The 25,093-nt window shown below is 37.9% G+C and overlaps 1 protein-coding gene across 1 annotated transcript in view; it reads left to right on the top strand.

The window, feature by feature from the left end:
- Positions 1 to 24,839, top strand: part of LOC142338290 (uncharacterized) — a 44,079-nt gene extending 19,240 nt beyond the window's left edge. Inside the window, exons 3-5 of the mRNA XM_075387971.1 lie at positions 9,517 to 9,662; positions 11,564 to 11,779; positions 24,231 to 24,839. Of these exons, the coding sequence (XP_075244086.1) occupies positions 9,517 to 9,662; positions 11,564 to 11,779; positions 24,231 to 24,460 (592 nt within the window). The 3' untranslated portion in view covers positions 24,461 to 24,839. The remainder of the gene's footprint in view (positions 1 to 9,516; positions 9,663 to 11,563; positions 11,780 to 24,230) is intronic.
- Positions 24,840 to 25,093: the final 254 nt, after the last annotated feature.

Here is a 25,093-nt window from a genome sequence, read left to right as displayed (position 1 = left end):
AATTTCTTCTCGTCCTGACACAATTAAGTAATTCCGGTCTTGTTTCAGCGTTGCTGCCGTTGTAGAGTTCTTGATGGGTTGTGGTAGTGCGATTGCTTTGTAACCGTCGTAAACAGGCTCTCCACTGTACACTGGAATCATCAGAGGGATCAGGAGCCCGTTTTCGTTGACAAACACATTTCTGATTAGTGGCAAACTGTAATACAGGCTGGAGTCTTCTGAAGGAATTGATAATTGTTTTCCACTGAATTTCAAATTTGAGAGTATTTTCTGTAATTCCAAGTAAGGTATCAGTGCTGCAGGTAGGTTACCATTAGCTGGAACACCCATACCGGTAGCAAACTGTGTCCTTTCATCTGTAATGTTCAGCGTTTGAATTTGTAGCTCGCTCTATATTGCATTCAGTGTCCAAGTGGCGTTGTTGATTGCACTCTGGGCTCGGAAAGCAAACATAAATACGTCCGTTCTTGTGATTGCAAACTTGTGCTTGTTGTAAGCTTTCCATTGGTTGTTTGCAGGTTGTTCAAGTTAGGTTGCAGTCTCCTAAAATTGTCCTCAGTGTAATTTAACACCCCTTTTTCGAGATTTTTTTACTCTCCCTTCCAACTTTTGCATCTTCTGTTTAGCACTGTGACACAGACTAAACATAGACAGAAGCCTACAGCCGGCTTTTTCTAACAATGGCTCCAGGGTTATATCAGTTGCTACTCCCATCGCAAACAAGAGGGCAGATCGTCTTTGACGCTGTATTTGATCTGTTTGGTTAGTAAAGGCTTTCATCTTGTCGATGATTTGGTTTCTTCTTCTCTCTTCTCTGCCATACTCCGTCTTAATGGATGATATCAAATCATCAAAGTGATGCTGTAGTAGTGAGCTGAGCTCTTGGTTGTTACAAAATTTCGAGCCGATCCAAGTCTTCTCCTTTACTTCTTGGAGGACTGTTGTAAACTGAAAGACGTTTTGAAGCTCCAAGCCTAGCTCTCTTGGAAAAAGTATCACGGTGTCAAGTGTTTTATAGGAATTTGTCAGAGACACCGGAATCTGTGGTTGAAGTAGAACATGAGCGCTAGATATTCCGCTCAGAATCGTTTGAAGTCGAACCGCAATTGCAAGTAATATAATCCAAAAATTGAACATCTTGTAAAAGATTACTGCTCTCGATGCTTAGATAGTGTTATCCCTATAAATGCAGGAAAATAATACAGTACTTACTCCTTTTCTTAAAAAAATTTTTTTGTCAAAAAGGACAATCTTTTTATTGTTAAATGAATTTCAATCAAATGAAAAAATTTCATCTCATTCCCCTGTATCAAAGAAGTTTTCAAGCAATACTTTACCCCAATTTTTTTATCGTAAATCCAAGTCCAATAATTTAATCCCCAGAATCGAACTCAAATTCCGATATATATATATATATATATATATATATATATATATATATATATATATTTGGTTATATTATGAGACTTAACCAAGTCTTCTTGTTTTGTTAATAAAAAGTTCGTATTATTCTCTTCAATTTTTTGTTCGTCGTCGATTCCTAATCTCTTCAGATACTCGACTGCTCTTCTTTCTCTTGTTTTTGCAATGGAGAGGGTGCCATCGTCTGTTTTTGATCCTAGAAGTTCCGCAAAAGTTTTTGGTTTCACATTTATCTCGTCGCGCTAGCCGGTGTTTTTTTTTGCCTTCATTTAGATCTCTCATCACCACTTTGGGCTTGTGTGGTCGTTGAGGAAGGGGTGTGGAACTGAGCTCTTTGGTTGGCGTCACGAAGGGTGTCTGAATTTCTTTGAGTACATGCTGAGACAATTCGGTTGCTTCTTGCTCTTCACCGCTCGGTTCCGTTGGTATAATTTTTTTGGTGAGAGTTTTCGTAGTGTTCGTGCGTTCAGCGAATAAGTCGTAGAAGAAGTTTTTGTCTTCGTCCATCCATTTGTATGGACTGTGCTGCTTTTGTGGTCTCGAAAAAAATTCTGGTGTGAAGGATTGGATGTTTTCATCGTTAGCCATTTCCTTGTTGTTGCCTGCATTCCCTTGTAAAGGATTACTGCTCTCGATGCTTAGATAGTGTTATCCCTATAAATGCAGGAAAATAATACAGCACTTACTCCTTTTCTTAAAAAAATTTTTTTGTCAAAAAGGACAATCTTTTTATTGTTAAATGAATTCCAATCAAATGAAAAAATTTCATCTCATTCCCCTGTATCAAAGAAGTTTTCAAGCAATACTTTACCCCAATTTTTTTTATCGTAAATCCAAGTCCAATAATTTAATCCCCAGAATCGAACTAAAATTCCGATATATATATATATATATATATATATATATATATATATATATATATTGGTTATATTATGAGACTTAACCAAGTCTTCTTGTTTTGTTAATAAAAAGTTCGTATTATTCTCTTCAATTTTTTGTTCGTCGTCGATTCCTAATCTCTTCAGATACTCGACTGCTCTTCTTTCTCTTGTTTTTGCAATGGAGAGGGTGCCATCGTCTGTTTTTGATCCTAGAATTTCCGCAAAAGTTTTTGGTTTCACATTTATCTCGTCGCGCTAGCCGGTGTTTTTTTGCCTTCATTGAGATCTCTCATCACCACTTTGGGCTTGTGTGGTCGTTGAGGAAGGGGTGTGGAACTGAGCTCTTTGGTTGGCGTCACGAAGGGTGTCTGAATTTCTTTGAGTACATGCTGAGACAATTCGGTTGCTTCTTGCTCTTCACCGCTCGGTTCCGTTGGTATAATTTTTTTGGTGAGAGTTTTTGTAGTGTTCGTGCGTTCAGCGAATAAGTCGTAAAAGAAGTTTTTGTCTTCGTCCATCCATTTGTATCGACTGTGCTGCTTTTGTGGTCTCGAAAAAAATTCTGGTGTGAAGGATTGGATGTTTTCATCGTTAGCCATTTCCTTGTTGTTGCCTGCATTCCCTTGGCTCTGAAGTTTTTCGTAATGGAAAGATCTTGTTTCCATTCTAGGTGATCTCTCATCATCTTTGACTGGCTTTAATTGTTTGTAGTGGACGATATGCCATTTTTTTTGCAATCGCATCCTTTGAAACTTTGTAATTGACCTCTGACGTTTTCTCAATGATGTTGTACGGTCCGTCCCATTGAAGGAAGAATTTTTTGATTTTGCGTTGCGGGGTGCAAAAAGCGAGACTCTTTCTCCCGGCTTCAATTTTTCTCCAAAAACCTTTTTCTGATACATACCTTTCTGCCTTCTTGCTTGTGGCCAAGTTTCTCTCTGGCATTCATATGTGCTTCCCTGAATTGCTCGCTGAGCCATCTTTTGAATTCGTAGTTGGCAATTTCGTGACCATGTGTTTTTGGGAGTAGCAAGTCAATTGGGTATTTGCATTCTTGTCCAGACACAAGTGAGAATGGAGTTTGTCCTGTTGTTTTGTCTACGGTCGTATTATAGACGAAGTTGAGATAGGGAATCATTTGATCCCAGCTGCTGGGATTGTTTGCGCATTATTTGGAAACAACATCCACAAAAACTCTGTTGTGACGTTCTACCGTGCCATTTCCCTGCGGGTGATATGGAGATGTTCTTGTCTTCTCTATTCCAAAAACTTCGCACACTTCTAGTAGTAGTTCGCCGCAGAAGTTTGATCCTTGATCGGTGTGAAGGCAATCAGGTGCTCCAAACGTCAAAACTTAGTTCTGCACAATTGCTCTAGCAACATTTTTGGCCGTAGTTCTTTCTAAAGGAACGCAAACCACGTATTTCGTGAAATAGTCCGTCAATACGAGTATGTATTTTGCACCGCTTGTCTTTGCTCGGGTAACAGGTCGAGTTTTGAAACGAAGTTGTTTCAAAACTGTCTCTCTGAGTCCCTGCAGTACTACAAGTTGTTTTTCTGTTGTATTGCTTCCTTCCATATGTCACTTCCTGTACAGCACGCCATCAGTCAGTTCCATCTGGTTCCAGAGGCCCCACATCGCTAATTCATCTTCTCCTTGTGCTATTCCGTTTGCATTCTTGATTTTTAAGTCTCTCTCAGTGGATTTTGGTCTGGATGTTTCTCAGCGTTTGCCCATTGCAAGATGAGACGTAAGCAGGGATCGTTTCTTTGAGCCAGTCTAAGTGAACTTACGTCTTCTTTAAATTGGATGCTCATTGGTTAGTTCGCGTCCTCGGCTGTAACTAAGTTCATTCTTCTGAGGGCGTCTTCCAAAGAGTTAGCTGATGGGCAACTTCCAAACATATCCAGTCTCTCAAATTCAGTTAGCTCAGTTGTGATGCTGCACTGTCTTGACAGTCCATCTGCATTCCCGTGCTTGTCTCCTGGTCTATGTACTACTTGATAACCGAATTCTTGCAGTCTTTGGAGCATCCTGAATTTTCTCCCGTCATTGTTTTGTCTAAATAACCACTTTAGCGATGCTTGATCTGTTCTGAGCACAAATTGAGTTTTCCAAATGTAAGGCTTGAACCATTTCATCGCTTGAATGACTGCTAATGCTTCTCTTTTGTTGTTGACTAACAACATTCTGCGGGCGTCAAAACTCTGCTCGTGAAAACCAAAGGGTATTCAACTCCATCGACAATATTCGAGAGTACTGTCCCTAGACTGTTGTCACTTGCATCCCTGTCCACGATAAAAGGAGAGTTGTAATCCGGATGCTTGAGTACTGGGCTATCAATCAAAACCACTTTCAGTTTTTCGAACACATTATGGCATTCAAGGTTCCAAGTGAAACGGCTGTTCTTTTTTGTTATCTGGTGAAGAGGTTTCGCTATCCCAGCAAAATCTTTGATGAAACGTCGGTAGTAACTGCAAAATCCAATAAATGAACTCACTTCGGTAACATTTTCTGGTCGTTTCCAGTCCCGTACTGCAACGAGTTTGTTTTCATCTGGTGCAATTCCCTCTGGGCTCAGTTTGTATCCTAGATATGTTACGGATTCTTGAAAGAGGCGGCATTTCTTGGGTTTGAGTTTAAGATTGGCCTGGCGAAGAGAGTGAAAAACAAGGAGCATGTGTTTTTCGTGTTCCTCCACATTGTCGCTGGAAGGTTCCCGGTGCATTGCAAAGTCCAAATGGAAGTCTGAGGTACTCGTAGTGTCCACCATCGGGAGTGACGAACGCGGTTTTTGGTATAGCACTCTCAACTAATGGGACTTGCCAACATCCAGAGGCTAGGTCAAGGCTTGAGAAAATCGTTGCTCCGTGAAGATGATCCAGTTTCTGGTCAATTCGCGGAAGGGGAAAAACTTCTTTCTTTGTTACTTCGTTTAGTCGTCTGAAGTCTGTGCACTTTCGGTTGCTCCCATCCTTTTTGGTAACGAGAATGATTGGTGCACTGTACGGGCTGTTTGATGGTCGGATAATGTTTTGTGTCAGCATGTCCTCAATCTCCTTCTTAACCAAAGTGATCGTTCCAGGTGCAAGTCTATGGGGTGCAAGCGTGATGGGCAGCGTATCACCTGTGTCAATTTCTTGCTGAACCAAGTGTGTCTGGCCAAGTTTGTTGTCGTTCATTGCAAACACATCTCTGAACTCTCTCAGCAGTGTTCTTCTGTCGTCTGTTTGTTGGTTTCTGTCTGGAATTGCAAAAGAACGAATCTGTTCTAACTCTTCATGGCCTGATAGGGTTAGGTTTGTTTCTGCAGTTACCCCGTTTCTGCTTCCGTCTCACAAAGATGTACGTGCCTGGGGACTTCAGATTTATAGGCAAATTGCAGATTGACAACATTGCATTCTTTCTTTATCATCAGCTGCTTTGAATGGAAGTCGATTGACATTTTTATTCTCCTCCATCACCTGGGTTCCAAGTATCAAAAGCATGTCTATGTTTGGGGTCACCAGGAGCTCGACTTTCACTTTAACCCCGATGTCGAACATTATTTCGCCAGTAAAGACGCCAAGTATTTCGAAAGGATCATTGGTGGCCGAAAGAAATTGTTCCCGGTAAGGTCTGAGTTTGGAACGCTGTTCATGCTGTGAGTAAGTTTTTTCAGATAGAATGTTCACATTGCCCCCAGTATCCAATAACGCTTTGTGTTTTTGTCCGTCAAGATCAACCATCACGTAGACTGTAGGTCCAAAGACTGCTTCGGCTTGAACTTAGTTGATAATGCTCACTTGTTCTGGGTTTGCTCTCTGAAAAATGCTTTTTTTGATTGGTTGTCTATCAGTGTCCAAGTTTGCGGATATGTCCGGTTGTATTGATCCTTTCTGAGGACACTGACTTGACAAATGCCCAAACTCTCGGCAATTATAGCACTGCATCTCAGACGTTCTGGGTCGAAAGCCTTCCGGTCTTCCCGGACTTCTACTCTGAAATCTGGTTTGACTTGATTCAGATAGAAATCTTGTTTGGGTCTCAAGAATCTTCTCCATGATCTGTGTATGTCGCTCTTGCTGCTCTAGCATATTTGTGAAACTTCTGGTCTGAAACTCGATCATATGAGTGAAACGCGATGACAGACTGGTGTTGAGTGCTCTAAAGTCAGCTGTTGCTGACTCATCATGATCTTGTTCACCCTTTTTTCCTCTCACATGTCCGTTTCTTCGTCCTCGCAGTCGACTGGATTCCGTTTTACTGATGGCGTCTAGAGCAATAGCCCGTTGTGTAGCTGCATTAAAGCTTCCCGGTTCTTCCCTCAGGAGTGTATATCTGATTTCTCTGTCCAGCAGTCCGTCCATAAAGGCATCTTTGTCAGGTTTCTGTCGTCCCGCAACGTCAAGATGAGCATTGGCTGCCTCTCCTAACTTACGAACTCGCCTTGAGAACTCTTGGATTGACTCTGATTCACATTGTTGAAGATTTTTGAAATCGGTGCGAGCACTCGTTGCGTTGGGAAAGTCGCCGATTTTGTTGTTAAAAGCGTTCAGAACCCTTGCTATGGTCGGGGCTGGTTATCCTTGCACTTGTTGAAAAAATGATTGGGGAAATTGTAATACTCATCTAACGCATAACTGTTCAAACACGTTGGTAGGACCTCAAGTTGTCTCTGGTCATCCCAATTATTAGCATTTGACATGGATTTGAAGTGTCGAATCCATCTTTCGAAACTCTCGAAGTCGCGGCCGGGGTATCGGAGGGGGGTGAGAAGGGGTGGTGCTATGACTATTTACTGCTGATTGTTCGCCTTGTTCTGTTGCTGCTGTTGCTGGTTGTTTGGTGCGTTGTTCATTTTTGGCAATTGAAGAAATTTTCGATGCAAAACCAAATGGCACGGAAAAAAATATAGATGAGTTTTAACTTTGGAACGTATTCCAAAGATCTAATTTATGGGTTCCCTCAAATTCTAAATTTTGCGTTTTTTTTGTAAAATGCAAAACCGCCTTCTAATAAGAAGAATCCTTCTCTGGTTGCCAATATAGAATCTGAATATTTAGGGTGGAGGTTTTATCCTATTCACAATTCCACAATTGTTCCCAGAATCTAATTTTAGAAAAAACTACTGGACTGTATAGTAACTTCACAAATCTACTACACTTAATTAGACTAAAGGGTGATACCAGGCCCTCCGTTCAAGCCCTAAAGACAGCACTTTCAGGCGCTATAGAAATGTAGTCAATTGCCAATAATAATGATGATATTAGAATATGTTTGTAACGCCTCTCTATGTTATATAAAATTTTTACTTCTAAGAAATGTTTTACCAAATGAAATAAATTGTTGACTCTAAGATTGAGAAGTATACCAGGTTCTCAATTCACTTTCTAATTAATCGATCAACCAATATACTTAAAACAAAATAGTAGATGACGTGAAGAGCTTGTCGGTGTTCACTCCAAAACCCAACCAGACGAGTATTAACCAAATTGATAGAACGTTAACACATTGCCCATCAAGTATTAAGGTTACTGCAGGTTGTTTTAATTGTCTACTTTGTTCACCAATCCATACAACATGAATTAACTTAACTTCCCAAGTCTTCGACGAGCAGGCGGGCCTACCCTCAGAGTGGCGTCACTACACGGTCTCCGGGAAAGAGCTTGGCCAATTAATACTCTCAGAAGTCAATCGTCTTGATGTTGTCCTGGAATCAGTGCTGTCCTCAAGTTCGTTAACCTAACTTAACCTAATTGTTGATTGGCTGATCACTAGTTTACTAGTCACCAAGTTAATTTAAATCCAATTAATTGATGCTAAAGCCAAGAATTTTTTAAAGTCATTAAAATAGTGGTGTGAAGTTACTAAATTTGCGGTTTCGAAATAGGAGAAACTGAAACTAATTAGCAAATTCCTAGTATTAATGAATACTAGGTTCCGGTTCTTGTAGAACAACTAATTTATGACTTCTATTAATCCCAACTAGCGGAACGTATATTCTATTCTTACTAGATACAGGTTTTAGTTTCTACTAAGTTATAAGAAAAAGTCTGGAAAATGAAGATAGTGGAAAATTTACTAAGTTAATTTAACGAAAACTATAGTTACCCGACTTTACTAATTTCAAACAATTACTACAATTTTAAATACCACGACAGAGATCTGTTAACTCACTCGTCGAATCAAGTTTACTCCGCAATTTCGATTATCTGGCATTATAACAATTCTCAGACTGATTTTGGTTACAAAAATTTACTAAAATTGAGCCGTATATATACTGCTTATCTATGTTTGGTTATGATAGTTTAGTCCTATTTTTACCAAAAGTTCAGAATCTTTGTGTGAAAAATACCTTTTTGGGAAAAGCTTTCAGAAGGTCATTCATGACTTTTTTAACGTAGGCCCCTAATATGGGTTTCTCATTCTTCATTACGTGTATGAGAATTTGGTGGTAGATTTATCATAGAATCTTTATCAGGATCAATATTTATTTATTCAACCGTTCTCATTAGTTTCCACTATTATCTTGGTACGATTTCAAATTTAGAATTCGCTTTGGTGTCGGGAATATTTCAAGGTCAGTATTAATTTGGTTCTTTTCCGAAAAACGCTTAAGTTCAACTTTCCATTCCTACACTGCAGACTGTCGGCATTTTAAAATTTGCACGTGAGTGTTTTAAACTTATTGTTGAGGTCTGGAGAGCACTTCTTCAGCAATCTTCCCAAGAAATGGTCGAAAACTCTCTGCACCACTTTGAAGTCCTTCATGGGGAAAGTTTAAGATGTGTATGCAAATCTCTACAAATTTTTTCTTCTCTGAGAAGGAAATGATTGCTTGGGGGAAGCGCCTCATTTTAATTGTTTTTTTTTACTTGTTTGGCAATTAGCGCTTTGCAAAATTAATATTGAAGTATACAGTTTGGTGTCAATTTCGTTGGACTAAGGAAAGGGGGCTGTCAAAAAATCTATGGAATCGGATCTGATCTTTTCCGTTATTGTCCCCAGAGAATTTTACCATTCACACAAATCAATTTTGCATGACTTTTAAACGTTATAAACGAAGGCCATTTAATAATAATAAATAATAATTTTGCTTCCTTCGTAATCGCAGCGGAACAGCATTAGGCCTACGGTAGCCTGTTCTCAGCTGCCCTTTTTCTTATTATTTCTTATTATTTCAATTCATTTGTTCGGATTGTTCTGTTCAGAGAAATCTTTTTTTTTCAGGCACAGTGTAGTTCACCTGAGCGATGCGTTGAGATTAGCAGTTGTGTACAAATATGGGGGCATCTATATCGACACCGACATCTGGGCTCTAAAACCAATAGACGTTGCCCCAAATTACGTTGCTAGAGCAACCGGTGGGCTCATCAGTAAGTTAACACACTTTCTTGGGTGAAAATACCCTTTTCGAATTCCTTTTTTGCATTAAATGTATAGCGTCTGTAAGTAAGTTGAAGGTCGTTTCAGATTATTTAGATCTTTTTCTGCTTCGAATCGATTCCGCAGCCTGCCGGCTATATTTTTAACATTCAAAGATTTCAATTATAATTCTTTTTCTAAGGGTCTCTTCGTATATTTTGATGATTTTGGAGTTAACAGTTGGGAGATTTCGGTCATGCTGAAACGAGAAGTGGAGCAAAAACAGCCAATGTCTATTCTGGCTGAACTATTTCCTGTATAATCGTAAAGTGGTGAGAAAAAACTGTTTGAACAAACATTGGCTATTTTGATAGTGCTTTTTTTAGGTGCGGCAACTCGACTATTATTTCAAATTTTGATATAGAGTTTGTCTGATCGAATCATTTGCGATTAAACCATTGAGGATAATTTCTCTTTCTATGTGTTAGCTGATAATTTTTTAAAAATTTTTTGCAGGTTTTTCCATGATTAATTGCTCCCAAACGGAGTTTGTAGCAATTATATTAGTCCTGTCTTCTTAATGCGATTTTTTGTCTGACCCATTTCACTTTTCGTCCTCGTAACAGGTACCGCCCAGCGGGTATTAAGTGCTCTTAGATCCTTTCAGCTCATAAGTCTCCAAGTATGCTATTCACAGAAACTGTTTTGGAGACTTATACTTATGGTATGAAGGGCAGTTCTTAGAGGTTGTAGACCCCTTCACTGTTGCCCCCACCCCCCACTATTGCCCTCAACCCCCCCCCCCCCCACCCCCACAAAATTTTGACGTTTTTGAAAATTTTTGACGTTTTTTTTATTTTTATTAGCCCTATGCGTCGAGAAACCTGCTCTAGGGCTTGATAAAAGGTTACTGCATGGTTTTTAGTGGTAATAGATTGGTTTCAACATTTTAACATAACGAATTTTAGCATTTTTTTGACAAAATGTGCAATTTTTTAATTTTGTGACGTTTTTCCTTATTCAGGTCTTTCCAGAGCCATGGGCCAGAAAACCTCATAAAAGGTTTGATAATAACTTACTGCTTCATTTTTTATTTAATGATCTGACGCTTAGTTTTTGGCATTACAATTCAACAAGCCTGAAATCACAAAAGAACAATTTTGTTTATCTTTTGATTCCACCCTCTAACACCTTTTCTTGCGTTTAATGTCAACTGTTTCACTCAATTGCCATAAGTTTAGCTGAGTTGCTGGACCAAAATTTTGGTCACAAATGATTTACTCAACTATCTAAGTTACTTTTACAAGTTCAAGGGAGGACTTCTTATTTAGCAAGAAAACTGATGTTAATAATGTACCACAGCTGAAATTCCCAGAATTTTTTTTGAAACATCATTTTTCTATTTAGCAAGAAAACTGATGTTAATAATGTACCACAGCTGAAATTCCCAGAATTTTTTTTGAAAAATCATTTTTCTATAGCTAGGTCTAATTATTGCTTCGACTACTTTAACTCAGTTCTAAATTTAATGTTTTTTATGGGCTACAGCCGGGAAGTCTATAACGCATTCATTTCGGCAATCTGCCGGCTATGTTTTCAACCACTACTATTCACAGAGTTTATTATATTGACCTGCAGAAACTTTTTCCATTATAACTGTTAATTTTTTAAAATAATTTATTAATTGACAGATACATAAATAAGTGTTGAAGAAAAGCTATACAAAAAATTATATCGGGAAAACAACCGTTAAGACTGGAATTTTCCAGATAGTTATCAACGCAAGACTAATTTATGCGAAATTTAAATTGCCATATTTAGGAGCTCATAGTAAAGATAATAATTCAAAGCTGTTTTTTGTCAATAAACTCAAGAAAATCTAATTTTAAATTTCTGACATATTTCTCACCAGGCAACTCAGTGATCAAATCAAGCAAAGCAAAACAACATGTTCTGATGAGAGGACTTGAAATTGGGAAAGAAATCTACGACAAGAATAACTACGCTGTTCTCATGGCATCAAACTGCTACGCAATGCAGGAACTGTTTGAAGAAAAGAATGTTGAAATTGATGGAGTAGATAAGACGATTGGACGTGTAGACCAAGCGGGAGACTGGAAAGTTTTTGGTGAGATTTTATTATAGTTTCGAATCTTTTCTGTTTGTGCCCCCCCACAGTACGTTATGCGCCTCCCAGTTACACAACACGTGCCATTACATAGTAAATCATTATGTTAAAATATGGCACGTGCGTCTGGGGTTTGCAAATAATATGCGCCCACTAAGCTGGGGGGGGGGCACAAACCGAAAAGATCCATAGTTTCAATATAAGTACAGATCACGTGACTCTGCTTGAAGTCACGGAGAACTTCTGGCGCTTATCGAGAACCGCGTAGTGGTTCTAGATGTTCAGCCAGAAAATTGAAGTGATTTCTGCAGAGTCACGTAACTTAGCTTAAAACACGTGACTTGCTCGTTTTATAATGAGGAAAATAAATGAAAGTCAACTTCTAGTATATAGCAGTTTCTGGCATTTTTACTTCTGGCACTGTAAATTTTCGGCATTTTATCAAAAGCACGTGCATGTTCGAGTGAGTATATCCTCACATTGTGCTTCTATCTGACCGGTTGAGCAACTTTTGTTCTATTAGACAACAAACCTGCAGTTCTTGCTGCTGAACATGATTTGCCGATACCATAAAATGTTAAATGTTTCAAAATTTTCAGCCGAATTCGAGGAGAGGAGACTTCAAACCATCCCTCCCCATAACATGAACTTGAAAAACAACTGGAAAAACCTGGAAGGAGTGGACGCAAAATATCATTCTGAACTTTTTTAATTGCTCTCAAATGGCGTTTTTAATAATTATATTTGTCACGGTAGTCTTTTTTATGTGATTTTTAGTTCAGTCGATTTTTCATCTGACTTTTTTGAATTTTTGTCCTCAAAAACGTGGTGATCAGGTAAAATTCCAAGGGCGTTAGGTTAAAGTTTTTGTCTATAATTGTACAATTTCGCGAAGGTGCTGAGCCGACTTTTTAATAAGTTTTTTTGAGGGTCCCTTCCTCCTTCACTCTACTCTTTCCATTGGTCTAGGAAAGTGGGTCCTTTGCACGACCGCTTTTATCTTGATCCCTTTTTTTATTTCACTTCTTTAATTACTTTTTCACGCGAGACTCATTGATTCGTTTGAGTAATCTGAACTCTCAAACTTTCAGAAATTAAGTCATTTGATAAAACAAAACTGATTACCAGCAATGCACAAACATAGACCGTAGCGTTGAAGTTGATGTCCAGGACTAACATTCGAGAGAGCACGGGTACGAAGCCCTACCCAATGAAAAGTGTTTGCATCATTAAAGGCTCTCTAGCCTATGTCTCCTTATAAATTGTCTGCCTCGTCGCCAGTCGTTCAAGAGCCGGTATGAGGTTGTTTAAGTGTCTTGCTATTGCCGTGATTTTTGAGAAAGAGCGATAAAATTAGCCGTCGATGACTTCTAGCTAAGCGAACAAAATTTTTGATCAATTTTTCGAAGCACTTCTTGAATTTCTGTTCAAGCACAAGCTTGATTTCCTCATCTGTATAATTTATGACTAATGATTAATGTTTGAATTGCATGATTGACGAGTTCTTGTTTTTACCCACTAGTGAAAGCCAGTTGTTTTTTGTAATCCGGAAATCTTTTCTGAAAAAATAGCAAACATTAAAGAAACTTTTGCAGCAAATACATCGAAAGCAACTAAACTTATGAATTCGAAACATGAAAAAAAACTGTTAATGTCCTAGATGACCTTAAATTATTTTCGTTACCATTTTCTGATAATCCAATATTTCAAAATGTTAGCAGCGTTTTGGAACTTGAAGAAAGAACCGACTGCCATCGGAAAAAACGGAAAACGGCGAGTAGGAGAAGATTAAAAATGAAAAAGAAAAGAAGAAGAGAATGCCAATCAATTCAATAAAAACAAAAGAAAGAAAAAGTAAACAAAAAATATCTAAAGAAACGTGTGTGTTAGTGGCCAATTATTTTAGTTCCATTTTGATTTTCCAGCAAAGAACTAAGTAAACGAAAAACAAATACTTTAACTCTATGTAACACATACATTTGGATATCCATAGAAAACTTACCGAATATCACATTTATACACCTTATATTACCTTTATATAGCTGTTATCAGACTTATATATATAAGATCCTATATAAGAAAATTTATTCAAACTACCTTATTGTTGTTTAAGACATTTTTGTTGTTTCAATTTTGAAACAAAGATTCCACACTTCTGACAAAGATTGTTTGTTGTCTACATTGTAGTTTTTACGATTCCATTGCACTGTTTTGAGCTCTGCAGTTGATAGTATGCATCCACAAACACACAGTGAAAAACATAATGGAACCGAAGAAAATTGATTTTTCCGTGTTATAAAAATCGTAGTTAATTCATTCAGTTGAAATTAATAAGTAAATTAACAAAGAACACAAAAGGCACAGTCTTGCTATCTATGTTAAGTTTACATCTATTCCAGAGGGCACTTCCAGAAAACGTCATCAAAAACGGATCTTTGTTATTGCTCTCAAACAATGTTTGTAGCAACTATATTAGTCCTGTTGGTCTATTTATTGTGTGATCTCTCGCTTGATCGTATTGTCCATTTCTTTGACCATTTGCTGCTTATTCGCATGATATCAATTGTTAAATTGATTGGAGTTGAGTTTCAAAAATTATTTTATGGATCACGCAGAGCTCAGCAGACATTAAATTCTCTTAGAGCCTTTCAGCTCCTTAGACACCAAGTATGCGATTCACAGAATAGTTTTTTGGAGACTTATGTTTATGATGTGAAGTGCGGTTCTTAGAGGTTGACTCCTACCCATCGCTAACCCCCCCCCCAAAAAAAAACAACTTTCCCTCCCCGCCGCATCAACCCCTTACTTAACCCTCCCCCAATCCCCAACCGTGCAAATCGTTCAGGCCGTAAATGCACTGTGCAGCCAAAAAACCCCTCCCACTGTTGCCCCACCCAACCCATCGCGCCCCTCAGCGCCCCCCTCCGTTCAGCCCCACCCCGGTGCGCTCATCTCACGAACGTTCAACTCAGCTCTTCGTCATACGTTAGTCGAATATATTTTAGTTGTTTGTTGCGGATAACAAATAAAACTAAGGAAAGTATAAAAAAGTACACACTAAAAGACAAAAAGAACAAAATGCACGCTATTTTAATTTGCCAAATAGATGACGGTCACTGACAACCTTCAAAGATCCGACAGTCATAAAATCTTTATGTTAGAAGAAGGTTCAGATCATTTTCTTGCAGACACGGGCACACACACAAACACGCACACACACACATCATAGCATTAAAAACAACTCTGAGCTGTTTTTCTTCAATTTTTGTAAAAAAAAATTGTTTTCAAAAAATAATTATTTTTTCATTTCTGCTTGCATATCAAAAAAAGCAATTGCGCTGTCGAGCTGCAGAATAACTAAAACCATCAACACATTACCAGGAGCAAAGAAAGCAAGCAAAACAGGTGTTTCATTACAGCAAATGTGCTGAAAACCCCTACGCCTGGTCTTTGAAGTTGTTTTGTATAAAACATTCTTTCTGCAGTAAACGAAACGTAACAAAACAAAAATGTCAAATTGAGAGATCAAATAAGTACAAAGCTCAAATGTATTTTAACAAGAATCTTCATTAAAATGCCAGACTTAGAGAACAAGAAAAAAACTCTCCGATGGTTTCTTGACATACAATACAGCTCAAAAGGAAGTATGGAACATATTTGAGAGATCAACAGAACGCAGGTTAATTACCTTGAACTGGAAAAAATTCAGCAAAGACCCCTCAAAAACCGTTGCGACATATTCCTGCAGCCTATCATCAGAGCGCTGAAGAAGATAACAATCACGACCATTTCTGCAATCATACTACCACAAGGCCACCAACAGTCAAATGTTTGTAAACCCGGCAACCACTAACCCTCTTTCAGTTAACAGGAAACATACAATTTAGGAAACAGAACAAAAATGCAGAGCATTCTAGACAACTGCAATTCAGTTTTTGTTTCACAAAACCTAAGTCCGAGAAAAAAACATACCATCTAATGAAAACAAGGCACGCAACAGCCAATTGTCATTGAAGCCAGCTGATTTAGCTCCCAAGAGCAAAACGGGCTCCTTATTTACGTAGGAGCTGATTTTGGTGCCACTACAACAAATAGGAAAACCAGGGTTCAAGCACACATCTTGAAAAGAGACTACCATGTAACCACTTAGACTATAGTAGTTCATCTGGTTACTTTCTATGCAGCAACCTAATGCAAACAAACCACGCCAACGCAATGCACAAAAGAACGCCCAGCTGAACCAGCAACAGTCAATACAAACAAACTTTTATCTTCAGACAACAAAACTCTTAAAAGAAAACAACCTTCAGATATTTTCAGGCCCACACTCAATAGAAATAAAAAAATAAAGGACTGAAAAAGTTAGAATACACAATCAACAGACCACGAAAATGAAAATCAACAGTCTAACAACCACGGTATTAGCATAACAAACAGCGCAATGCACAGCAAAGTTCAACCGAAAAGACAATGAACATGAAGCAGAGAGAAATGGAAGGTCCATGAAGTTAGCCAAACAAACAACCAAATTCACAACACTCAAGATCATGGTTTTGGCATAATCATGGATACCCTGAAATTCAAGAACCGCAATGATATCTCCCAAATTGTTCAAGGTACGAACAATATCAGTACAAACAACCAATCGAATGACCAAAAAATCCTATAAAAAAGACGCGAAAAGGAATTCGCGAAACAAACAACTGTTTTTGCAAAAAAAATCTCAACACACGACATCAAAATAAATCAAGTTACAGCAACAGAATTGAGCAACGAGCCTTTAGACAGTTTCCTTCTACGCAAGCAACTGACAGAAATATTTTTCCTTGAAAAGCACCACAACAGGTCTCCACATGTAGCATAAATCTTCCCAATTCCAAACGCAAATTGCTTTGAGAAGTACCTTTGAAATGGCTTGACTGGTTAATTTCTTTCAAAGCCTTTATTAAAAAAAACTCCAGCACTGAGAGATGCGCAACTCATGACGTACCTTCAAGACGCCCTCTTAGACCTAAAGCAGTAATCGTCGGGTGTTTATAGAGCGGATAGTTACACTGTGCAGCAATGCACTATCTACAGAAAAAAGAAAACCACGTCTTGCTGCAGCAGTCTACTCGGGGCGCTAGCTCACACCGTCAACGACAGGCCACAAAGTTTTTCATCGTTTGCACTGGTTATCAAACAAATGGTTCCAACTTTCTTTCTTCACAATTTCTTTTCAAACTGCAATGATAAAACTCCTTAGGTTAAAGTTTTTGCACATTATTAAAAAAACTTTAAGTATTGGATTGATACATATGAAGAAGCTTGGAAAAATTTGCCAGCTTACAGAAACGAATGACTTAAGAAAACAACTCTTATAGAATATGAAAGAGACTCTCCAACAGCAAAGTAACAATAAAAGCCCTTCATAAGAATGCTTCAATATTTTTAAAAAAAATACAATCATTTCCTCAATAAATTCTCATTGAAAAACATTAAGCAGTGAAACAGAACCTACGCAAATTGTCTCACTGAGTACACAAGCAATGTAACAAACAGCACCAATGTTACGTTGTTGATTGCAACGGATTCATTGTGCCACAGTTCACAAAAACAATTTAAACATTTTCAGATACTTTCACCAACTCACCGACAACAATGAAACAAACAGCAGCAACATTATCACTAACAAACAGACCACCAAGTGTACAACCACTCTCCCAACCTTTATCACAGCAATCCTGGTCAACAGACAATTGCAAACAGTTCAAAATTCTAATCCTATAGCTTCAAATATGGAAGATTTTTTGACAACAATCTAAACAACGACAATCAAACCACTTTTTGTCGTTACATGAAATTACGCCGCTCAAACGAGAACAATAATCTAAAAAATATATTGCAAGCAAAATCAATGGAAAAAATATAAAGGGCCAATCAAAGTAGCCGTAATTTCAAATTCTCGGCACCAATGTACTGGACACTCTCAAAATTAATCAAATCACTTAATCCGAATTCTAACCAAATTTAACAATGTTTTGGCATTCTCAACGACAATAGGTACCGAAAACAACAGAATCACACTGGCTGCAACACCCAAATCAGTTTATGGACACAATCTCATGTTCACCTTGATTAAACAGTTCCAAATTTTGTTTACACAGAAAATGAATCATTCGTGACTCATGCTTCGTGGTACGGTTTGAGCGACAATACACAAATAACAAACAGAAGGACAGAAAGTCTTGGAATAAGAAACACAGATCCTTATGAAGATACCATTTTCTCTGCTTTATGAAGAACATACAATACCATCAGCAGAAGCCCTTCTAAAAATCGATCTCTCAACAGCTACCAACCGTTATTAACCTACCAGCTGCTTAACAGGTTTTATTAGGAGATCGTACTGCCTTGGAAAGACGACACTAACACCCTAACGTCCCCATTTGTCACAAAAAGACTGTAGTTACCTTAAAAACGATATCAACAGGAGCCGGACTTATGCATTTGTTGGACCAGCAGGAGCCGGACCAAATCATTGAGGAGTACATTGAGAAAAGATTTGATCAAGGGAAACAACTTCTTTCCAATTTCATGAGTTCACAACTTTGTTATTCCGAACACTAACCAGTTGATAAAAAAAGGAAAAAAATCAGACAAATCACCAATGCAGCATCGGTATACAAAAGGTACTCAACGAGAGCAATTATATTGACCTTAGCGGATCTACTGTGCAGTCCTGTTGAACTTCTTTTGAGATTTTGAGAGTAAAAAATTGTGGTATTCAGTGATTTTGAAGCAATGTATAAGCGAGTTGCCACACGACCAGAAAATCACAAGCTGTCAGACTTTTGCGGACCAAGGATGGAGAAGAAAAAATTTCAAATACAAAAAATATAATTGGCGCAACATGTTTACCGTATTGTGGAATACATGTATTCTAATCATTTGCACATGATAACAAACTCAGTAATTTAGAAAGCTACGCAGCCAAATAAACCATTTTTTACATGGATGATTACTTTCAGAGTTTCAATACAAACGAAAAGACAGTATTCACATCAAAAACTGTAAACTTACAGAAACTTTTACTAACAAGTCTAACGATGTTTTCAAGGTAACTGGAGAAGACTCAACTTAGTAGAACAGGAACAAATGTTAGTCGAACAGGAACAATCTTAAGCCAAATGTGGAATGCATCACTTAAATGACACTTAACCATTCTGAACACTAGATTTAAAACTAGCTGCTGACAACAAGGAGCAGAGTCAAATGCTGTCACTCGTGGCATCATTGATGAACCAGATTAGTGTCGTCATACTTTTTATTTAGGGTACGATATAATTCTAAATGGTCTATGAAACAAAGTATCAACTTGAATCAACAGATAACAATAAAATTTCGCGACGAATTAAGGCAATGAGTTGACGATTTTGAGTAGATCCCGGAGATTTCTGTCAAGAGATGCCTAATTCTTGATCCCGATGCCAAGTACTAACGCCATACCTGTTTTGACTAGGCAAGTACTGCAAATGCAGCCTAAATTTATATTGATCAATCAACCGAAAAGAAAAATTAACAACACTTGATTAGCAGAGCAACAACTGCACTCAGTAAAGCCATAACCACACTGAAGTTAGGGCTGAAAACCACTTCTAGTAGAATTCGCTTCCTTTGTTCACTGCAAATTGGTTGTCAAAACTGGCAAAATTTATTCCTGGATCGACAGTGTGGCCATAATTGACGGAAAAAATGCGCCAGAATTAGGGACGACAGAAAAATTTTGCAGCCAATTGAGTTGGACTTTAAGAAAAAAGCTTTGGAAATTTTTACACGGTAAATTGAGCCCAGCAGACAATGGAACAGCAAACCTACTATAACGACTTTGAAGGGGGCTATCTGCATCAAAATTCCTCCAGGCATATTCAGTTTCAAGCGCATATGGTCGGTAGAATTTTACAACCATGAACGTTTCGTAAGCATAATATTCAAGTACCTCTATTAACATGAAAGATTTCTCTAGCCAGAGGCAAATTATGCAACGAGCAGCAGCAGTGACGAAAGCTGCCAATATTTTCCAAAAACTACCAATTAAAAACAGCTATAGAACTTCATGTAAAAATCTGTTGACATAATTGCAATTTCACTCTTTTCACTCATTATTGGACAAAAAAGGTGTAATAAAAACTTGAAACACATTAGAATATCGTACAACCATAAACGTCCCATGTTTTGTGACAGTAGGTATACGGTAACTAACGAAATAATCGGTCAAGCTCACAACGACTGTATAACTCCAGAAACAGAGATTGTCAGGGCGCCTCCGCAAAAAGTCTTCTTTATTATTTTTAGACGATATTTAAATGAGTTAAGCAAAACGTGCTTCATTTGCATACGATGGAGAGCCAAAAACTTTACCCCACTAACGGTCGACCCCAATTTCAGTATTGCAGACTTAAAAAGCAATATTTTTTTTATACGTTGGCGTAGCCTTTTGGAAGCTTTTAAAAGTTAAAATTCGAAGATTCAGAGATTTATGACGCGACGAGGATGTCATAAATTAATCATTTTGACAATGGCTCGATCTTCACATCAGCGACAAAACAATTGGATCTCAGTAAAATCAGAGCTGCCAACGACCACATCAGGTCATAGTTGCCGCAGCAAAATATTAAGTGGAAACTGAATACTCCTCAAGCCCCAATTTGGTGGGATTTCGGAAAAACTTATTCAATCTGTCAAACTCAGATGTTATTTACAAGGCCCAAATTTTCGAAAAACAACAATTGAAAGACAAAATTATGCAGACCATCGTAGCGGAGACTGAAAGTTTCGCAATTCCCAACTAATCACGTATCTCTTTTCAGACACAAACCACGAAAAAGCAATAATTCCCAGAATCACACCTATAGAGCCGCTTAGCCTCTTCGCACCACTGATATCGAGAAATCGAAAATTCGGCAGGACGAAAACCTCGTACACAGAAACGCAGCTTGATCATTGTTTGGAAACGTTTTTGGATGAAAAACCTCGGACTTGTAAGCAATCCAAGGAGAACCGAATTAGACGAACGCAAGCAAAACTATTCGATCTGGTTATTGCACTAGCTCACCCCAAAAGTATTTGGCCAGACGGCCGAATTGTAAAACGCAACAATGCGAAAGACGGACGAGCACAGTCGTTTTAAACAAAGAAGTCAAATGCAGTTTCCTAACAGACTAGCAGTTCATTTAGCTAAACTTTTGCAACGAACAAGAATCTACTTATTCCTAATCTTCATTCAGAACATTGGTGTAAACTTACCAAATCCTCACGTCCGAAGTCAGAGTATCGAACATACATGTTCATCTCTACGCCAATTTAGGCAAAAAAATCATCAGGAAATCATCAAAACGCAGTGAAACTGCAGAGGTAAAAGACTACTGTCAATTCATTTATTCCTTCGCCCTGGTCGAAAATCCAAAAACCATCCTCTAAAAAAATCTTTTTTCTCTCTTAAGAGATAACAATCCTCATTTAACATTCTTTTCGGGAAGAGTTTGGACCTAGAAAAATGTGTACAAAAAGTTAATAAAACCAAACACACAAAGCCAGGAGATCGTTATTCGTGATAACAGATGATGTTTCACTACAATTTTTGCAAGTCCCAAAAAATGTACGTCGGCACATAACAGCAGTAAAAGATCAATGAAAACTTGATTTCAGAATTATTGTTTATCTGTTAAATAAAACATGGGTATTCAATTTTACCTTCATGGATGCGGCCCTGAGTTTTCAAGCACAAGTTTAATTTCGTTATTTGTTTGATTTATGACCTTTATTCATTTTTTAATTGCATAATATGTGATATATGCGTACCCACTTTTGCATTCTTACAATTCAATGTAATTGTGATCTCTTGTGAATTATTAACAAACAGTTTTCGTTTTTTGGTTTAAAGTGGTTTTTTTCGAAAACTAGTAATAGTTCATTTAGGGGCATTTTTACCATCTCAATCTTATATTAGTTTTAATTGTGAAGTGTTTTTTAGTTTTGGTAGTACTGGTTTCGTACGGTTTTTGTACTGCTTTCAATTTTTTACCTTCCGGGGTAATTTTTGTTGTTGAAAATACTTTTTATGTTGGTTTTCTTCGGCTCCTCGTTTCTTTTGTATATAGTTAAGCAATATCGTATTTAATTGTATTTAGAAGATGCTGATTATTTAAGCCTTTTGGTCAACAGAACAACCAAAATGTTTCATACATCGACTTTTTTACCTAGTTGGTTTAAGGAAAGCGCTGTTCTGCTTTGGTCCCGTGGGTAACTGTGCCAACGCATTGACGAAGTAATGTTAAATTGGTCGTTGCGCCATTACCAGGCTTCCCATTTCCAGCTATAAAACGCACTAGGTGCTTGGATTTTGGTCCATTTTTATCAGAAATTGGTTGGTGTGGAAAAAAGGAACAGCCTCATTCACACTTCCAAGATGACATCTGAAACATTTTTTGACAGGTTACTGGAGTTTTTCTGACCGGTTAAGTTTAGATGCATTTTTGAATTTCTTAGTAAAGTTTTTTAATTGAGAAATTTAAGAATTTTTCTGTTGCGCTCGAAGGAAATTGGAAACAATTTTTTGTGGACGCGTGTGTCTTTTCAATACATTTTTTTTGCTTACCGTTTTTATGCTTTTGTTGCAAAGTGTTTTTTTTCCTTGTTGAGTGACTTTTTCACATTTTAGTAAATCTTTTTTCAGTGATGTGAGCTGCTTTCGTTCTGAAATTAAATTTTTTGTTTAAAAATTTGTTTTTTACCTTTTTAAAATCATTTTTATCATTATTATTGTTATTAAAATTTTTTTTTATTAATATTTTCTTTAAATTTTTTTATTCCTATTGTTCTTATATTTATTAATACCACTACTAATATTTTTATGATTGTTATTATCTTTCCTATTATTATATTTATCAGTTTATTAATTGCTCTCAAACGAAGTTTGTAGCAATTATATTAGTCCTGTCGGTCTTTTTTTATGCGATTTTTCGCTTGACCAATTTTTCGTCTGACGCTTTTGACTTTTCGTCCTCAAAAACGGGATAAACAGGTAGCGCCCAGCGGGCATTAAATGCGATTATAGCCTTTCAGCTCTGTTTCAGCTCAAACTGTTTCGGAGACTTATACTTATACTTATGGTGTGAAGGGCGGTTCTTAGAGGTTGAGACCCCCCCCCCCCTGTTGACCCCCCACCCCCACTATTGCCGCCACCCCCACCGCGCTGTTGCCCCCCCCCCAACCCAGTGTCACCGTCACCCCATCAGCCCCCGGTGCACCCCCCCCCCCCCCCCCCCCGTGGCTAGCTACTGACGAAGCCAACCGCTCGCCGGTCGTTTGAGAGCAATTCGCCCGACGTTAGTCGGTTATGTTTTATTAATTGTTTTTAGACAAAAATTGAGGCAACGAAATTAGTCTTGCGGTCTTTTTGCTCAATTTTTCGCTCGACTAATCTTTCTTCTCGGGCATTTATTTTTCGTCCTCAAAAACGGGATAAACAGGTAAAGCCCTGAGGGCATTAAGCTGTGGAGTATCTCTGTTAGTGCCATACGCCTTACTAGTTTTTCTGCGATTCACGACACTGTTGCAGGTACAGAAATTCTTGCTGTGAAGGTCGGTTCCTAGAGTTGACAACCCTCCCTCAATTCCCGAGTGTGACCTCCCGAGACCCCCACTCCACTCACCCCCATTTGCACGCCCTAATGATAGCGTCCTTGAGCCGCAGGTGGCTATTACCGGAGCCAACCACTCGCCGGTCGCTTAAGAGAAATTAGCCGGACGTTAGTCGGCTATGTTCAAAAAATTTTAGTATTAATTTTCAACACTATAACGATAAATCAAGCACAGACTTGCGAGAAGATGTGAATTTGAATGCCAATTCGAGCACCCCTGAGTTAAAGCACAGAACAGTCGTCTAATTTTAATCTCAATTTGAGCTTTTGAATTGTGCTATAAGCACCTTCTTTTCTTTCCTCTCTTTTCCTCTCTTCTTTTCTTTCTGTTTCCGTCAATAAATGTGGTAAACTGAGTGAGTTCATTTTTGAGAATGGTTGCACCAGTTTTCGAAGTAACAGAATCTAACACTAAACAACGATTAATTTAGAATGGAGGTCAGTGGATTGAACCCCTACGAGGTCAATTTTTAGCCCCCCTAAAACATTTAAGCTACACCCCCTCTAAATTAAATTGCCCCCGCCTTTCGTTCGAGAGCAATTCATTCGACGTTGGTCGGTTTATGTTTATTATTTTTATTACAAATTTCATCAGCATTTATCAGGGACCGTCATCACATTTCCTACTTTGGGTGGACAAACACTCGATCCGGTTGTTAGAGCGTTTTGTCTACGTACAATTGAAAATACGCTCAATTTTCCTACGCTTAGGACCAAAATTTTATCAACTAAGGAATGAAGTATTTAGACAAACTTCCAATTTTTTTCAGGACACGAAACAGGAGCTCTATGCGGAGACTATGGTCGGCTGGATCAAGAAAATTTAAAGAAGATAGACGGCAAAATTGACCAACTCCACTCGGAAAATTGTTCAATGTTTCATTACATGCAGACATTTTTACATCAAGGCCGTGCTTTGAGTTCGAACAAAGTCAATATGTTAACAAGGATAATGTCTGAAGTTTGCCCATTTACACTGAGTCATTCTGAATTCTTGTAATTTTTTTGAAAATGCTCTGTATATGCAAAACCTCACACCTCTTCAAAATAATTGTTTCCCGTTATTCAAAATAATTTATTCCCGAATATTTGGGGTTTAATGATAGGGGGTCAAATAAATAGGGGTGAAAAAGAGGGACACCGGAGAACATGGCCATATATTAATGATAATATGTTTTCTGCTACTTGTAATGACTCCTCACTCCTATCTTTTAGCTAAGCAGTGCAATAATGTGCATTATTAATTTTAAAAAACGACATTTTGCATTAAAAAAAATTTGTTGCAGTCGGTTAATCCTACATACTAATAATTTACAATTGTATAGATCACTTTGATAAAGTAACATGGCTGTACGTCAAAATAAATATCATAGACACTTTTTGTCATGTACTTCTGCAAAGTGAGTTCATTAAACTACTGCTTTTTGACATTCGTTACTAATGGTTCGTTACTGTGACCAACCTGCCTCTCGCTTTAACCCATTAATAACATCATAGAAAACACTCAGTACCTTGGATGATGTTGGATCGTTCGGTCAAAGGAAAATAAAATCGGATTGCAATTACTATATGTATATTTGACTACTGCATTTTGACATATTAATAGATTGAAACGTGGCCGAAAAATTGTTCA

The sequence above is a fragment of the Convolutriloba macropyga genome, chromosome 4 (assembly GCF_964194025.1).
Source record: "Convolutriloba macropyga chromosome 4, txConMacr16.3, whole genome shotgun sequence".
Lineage (NCBI taxonomy): Eukaryota > Metazoa > Xenacoelomorpha > Acoela > Convolutidae > Convolutriloba > Convolutriloba macropyga.
The sequence above is the reverse complement of the archived record's forward strand: the minus strand, read 5'-3'. Positions and strand labels throughout refer to the sequence as shown.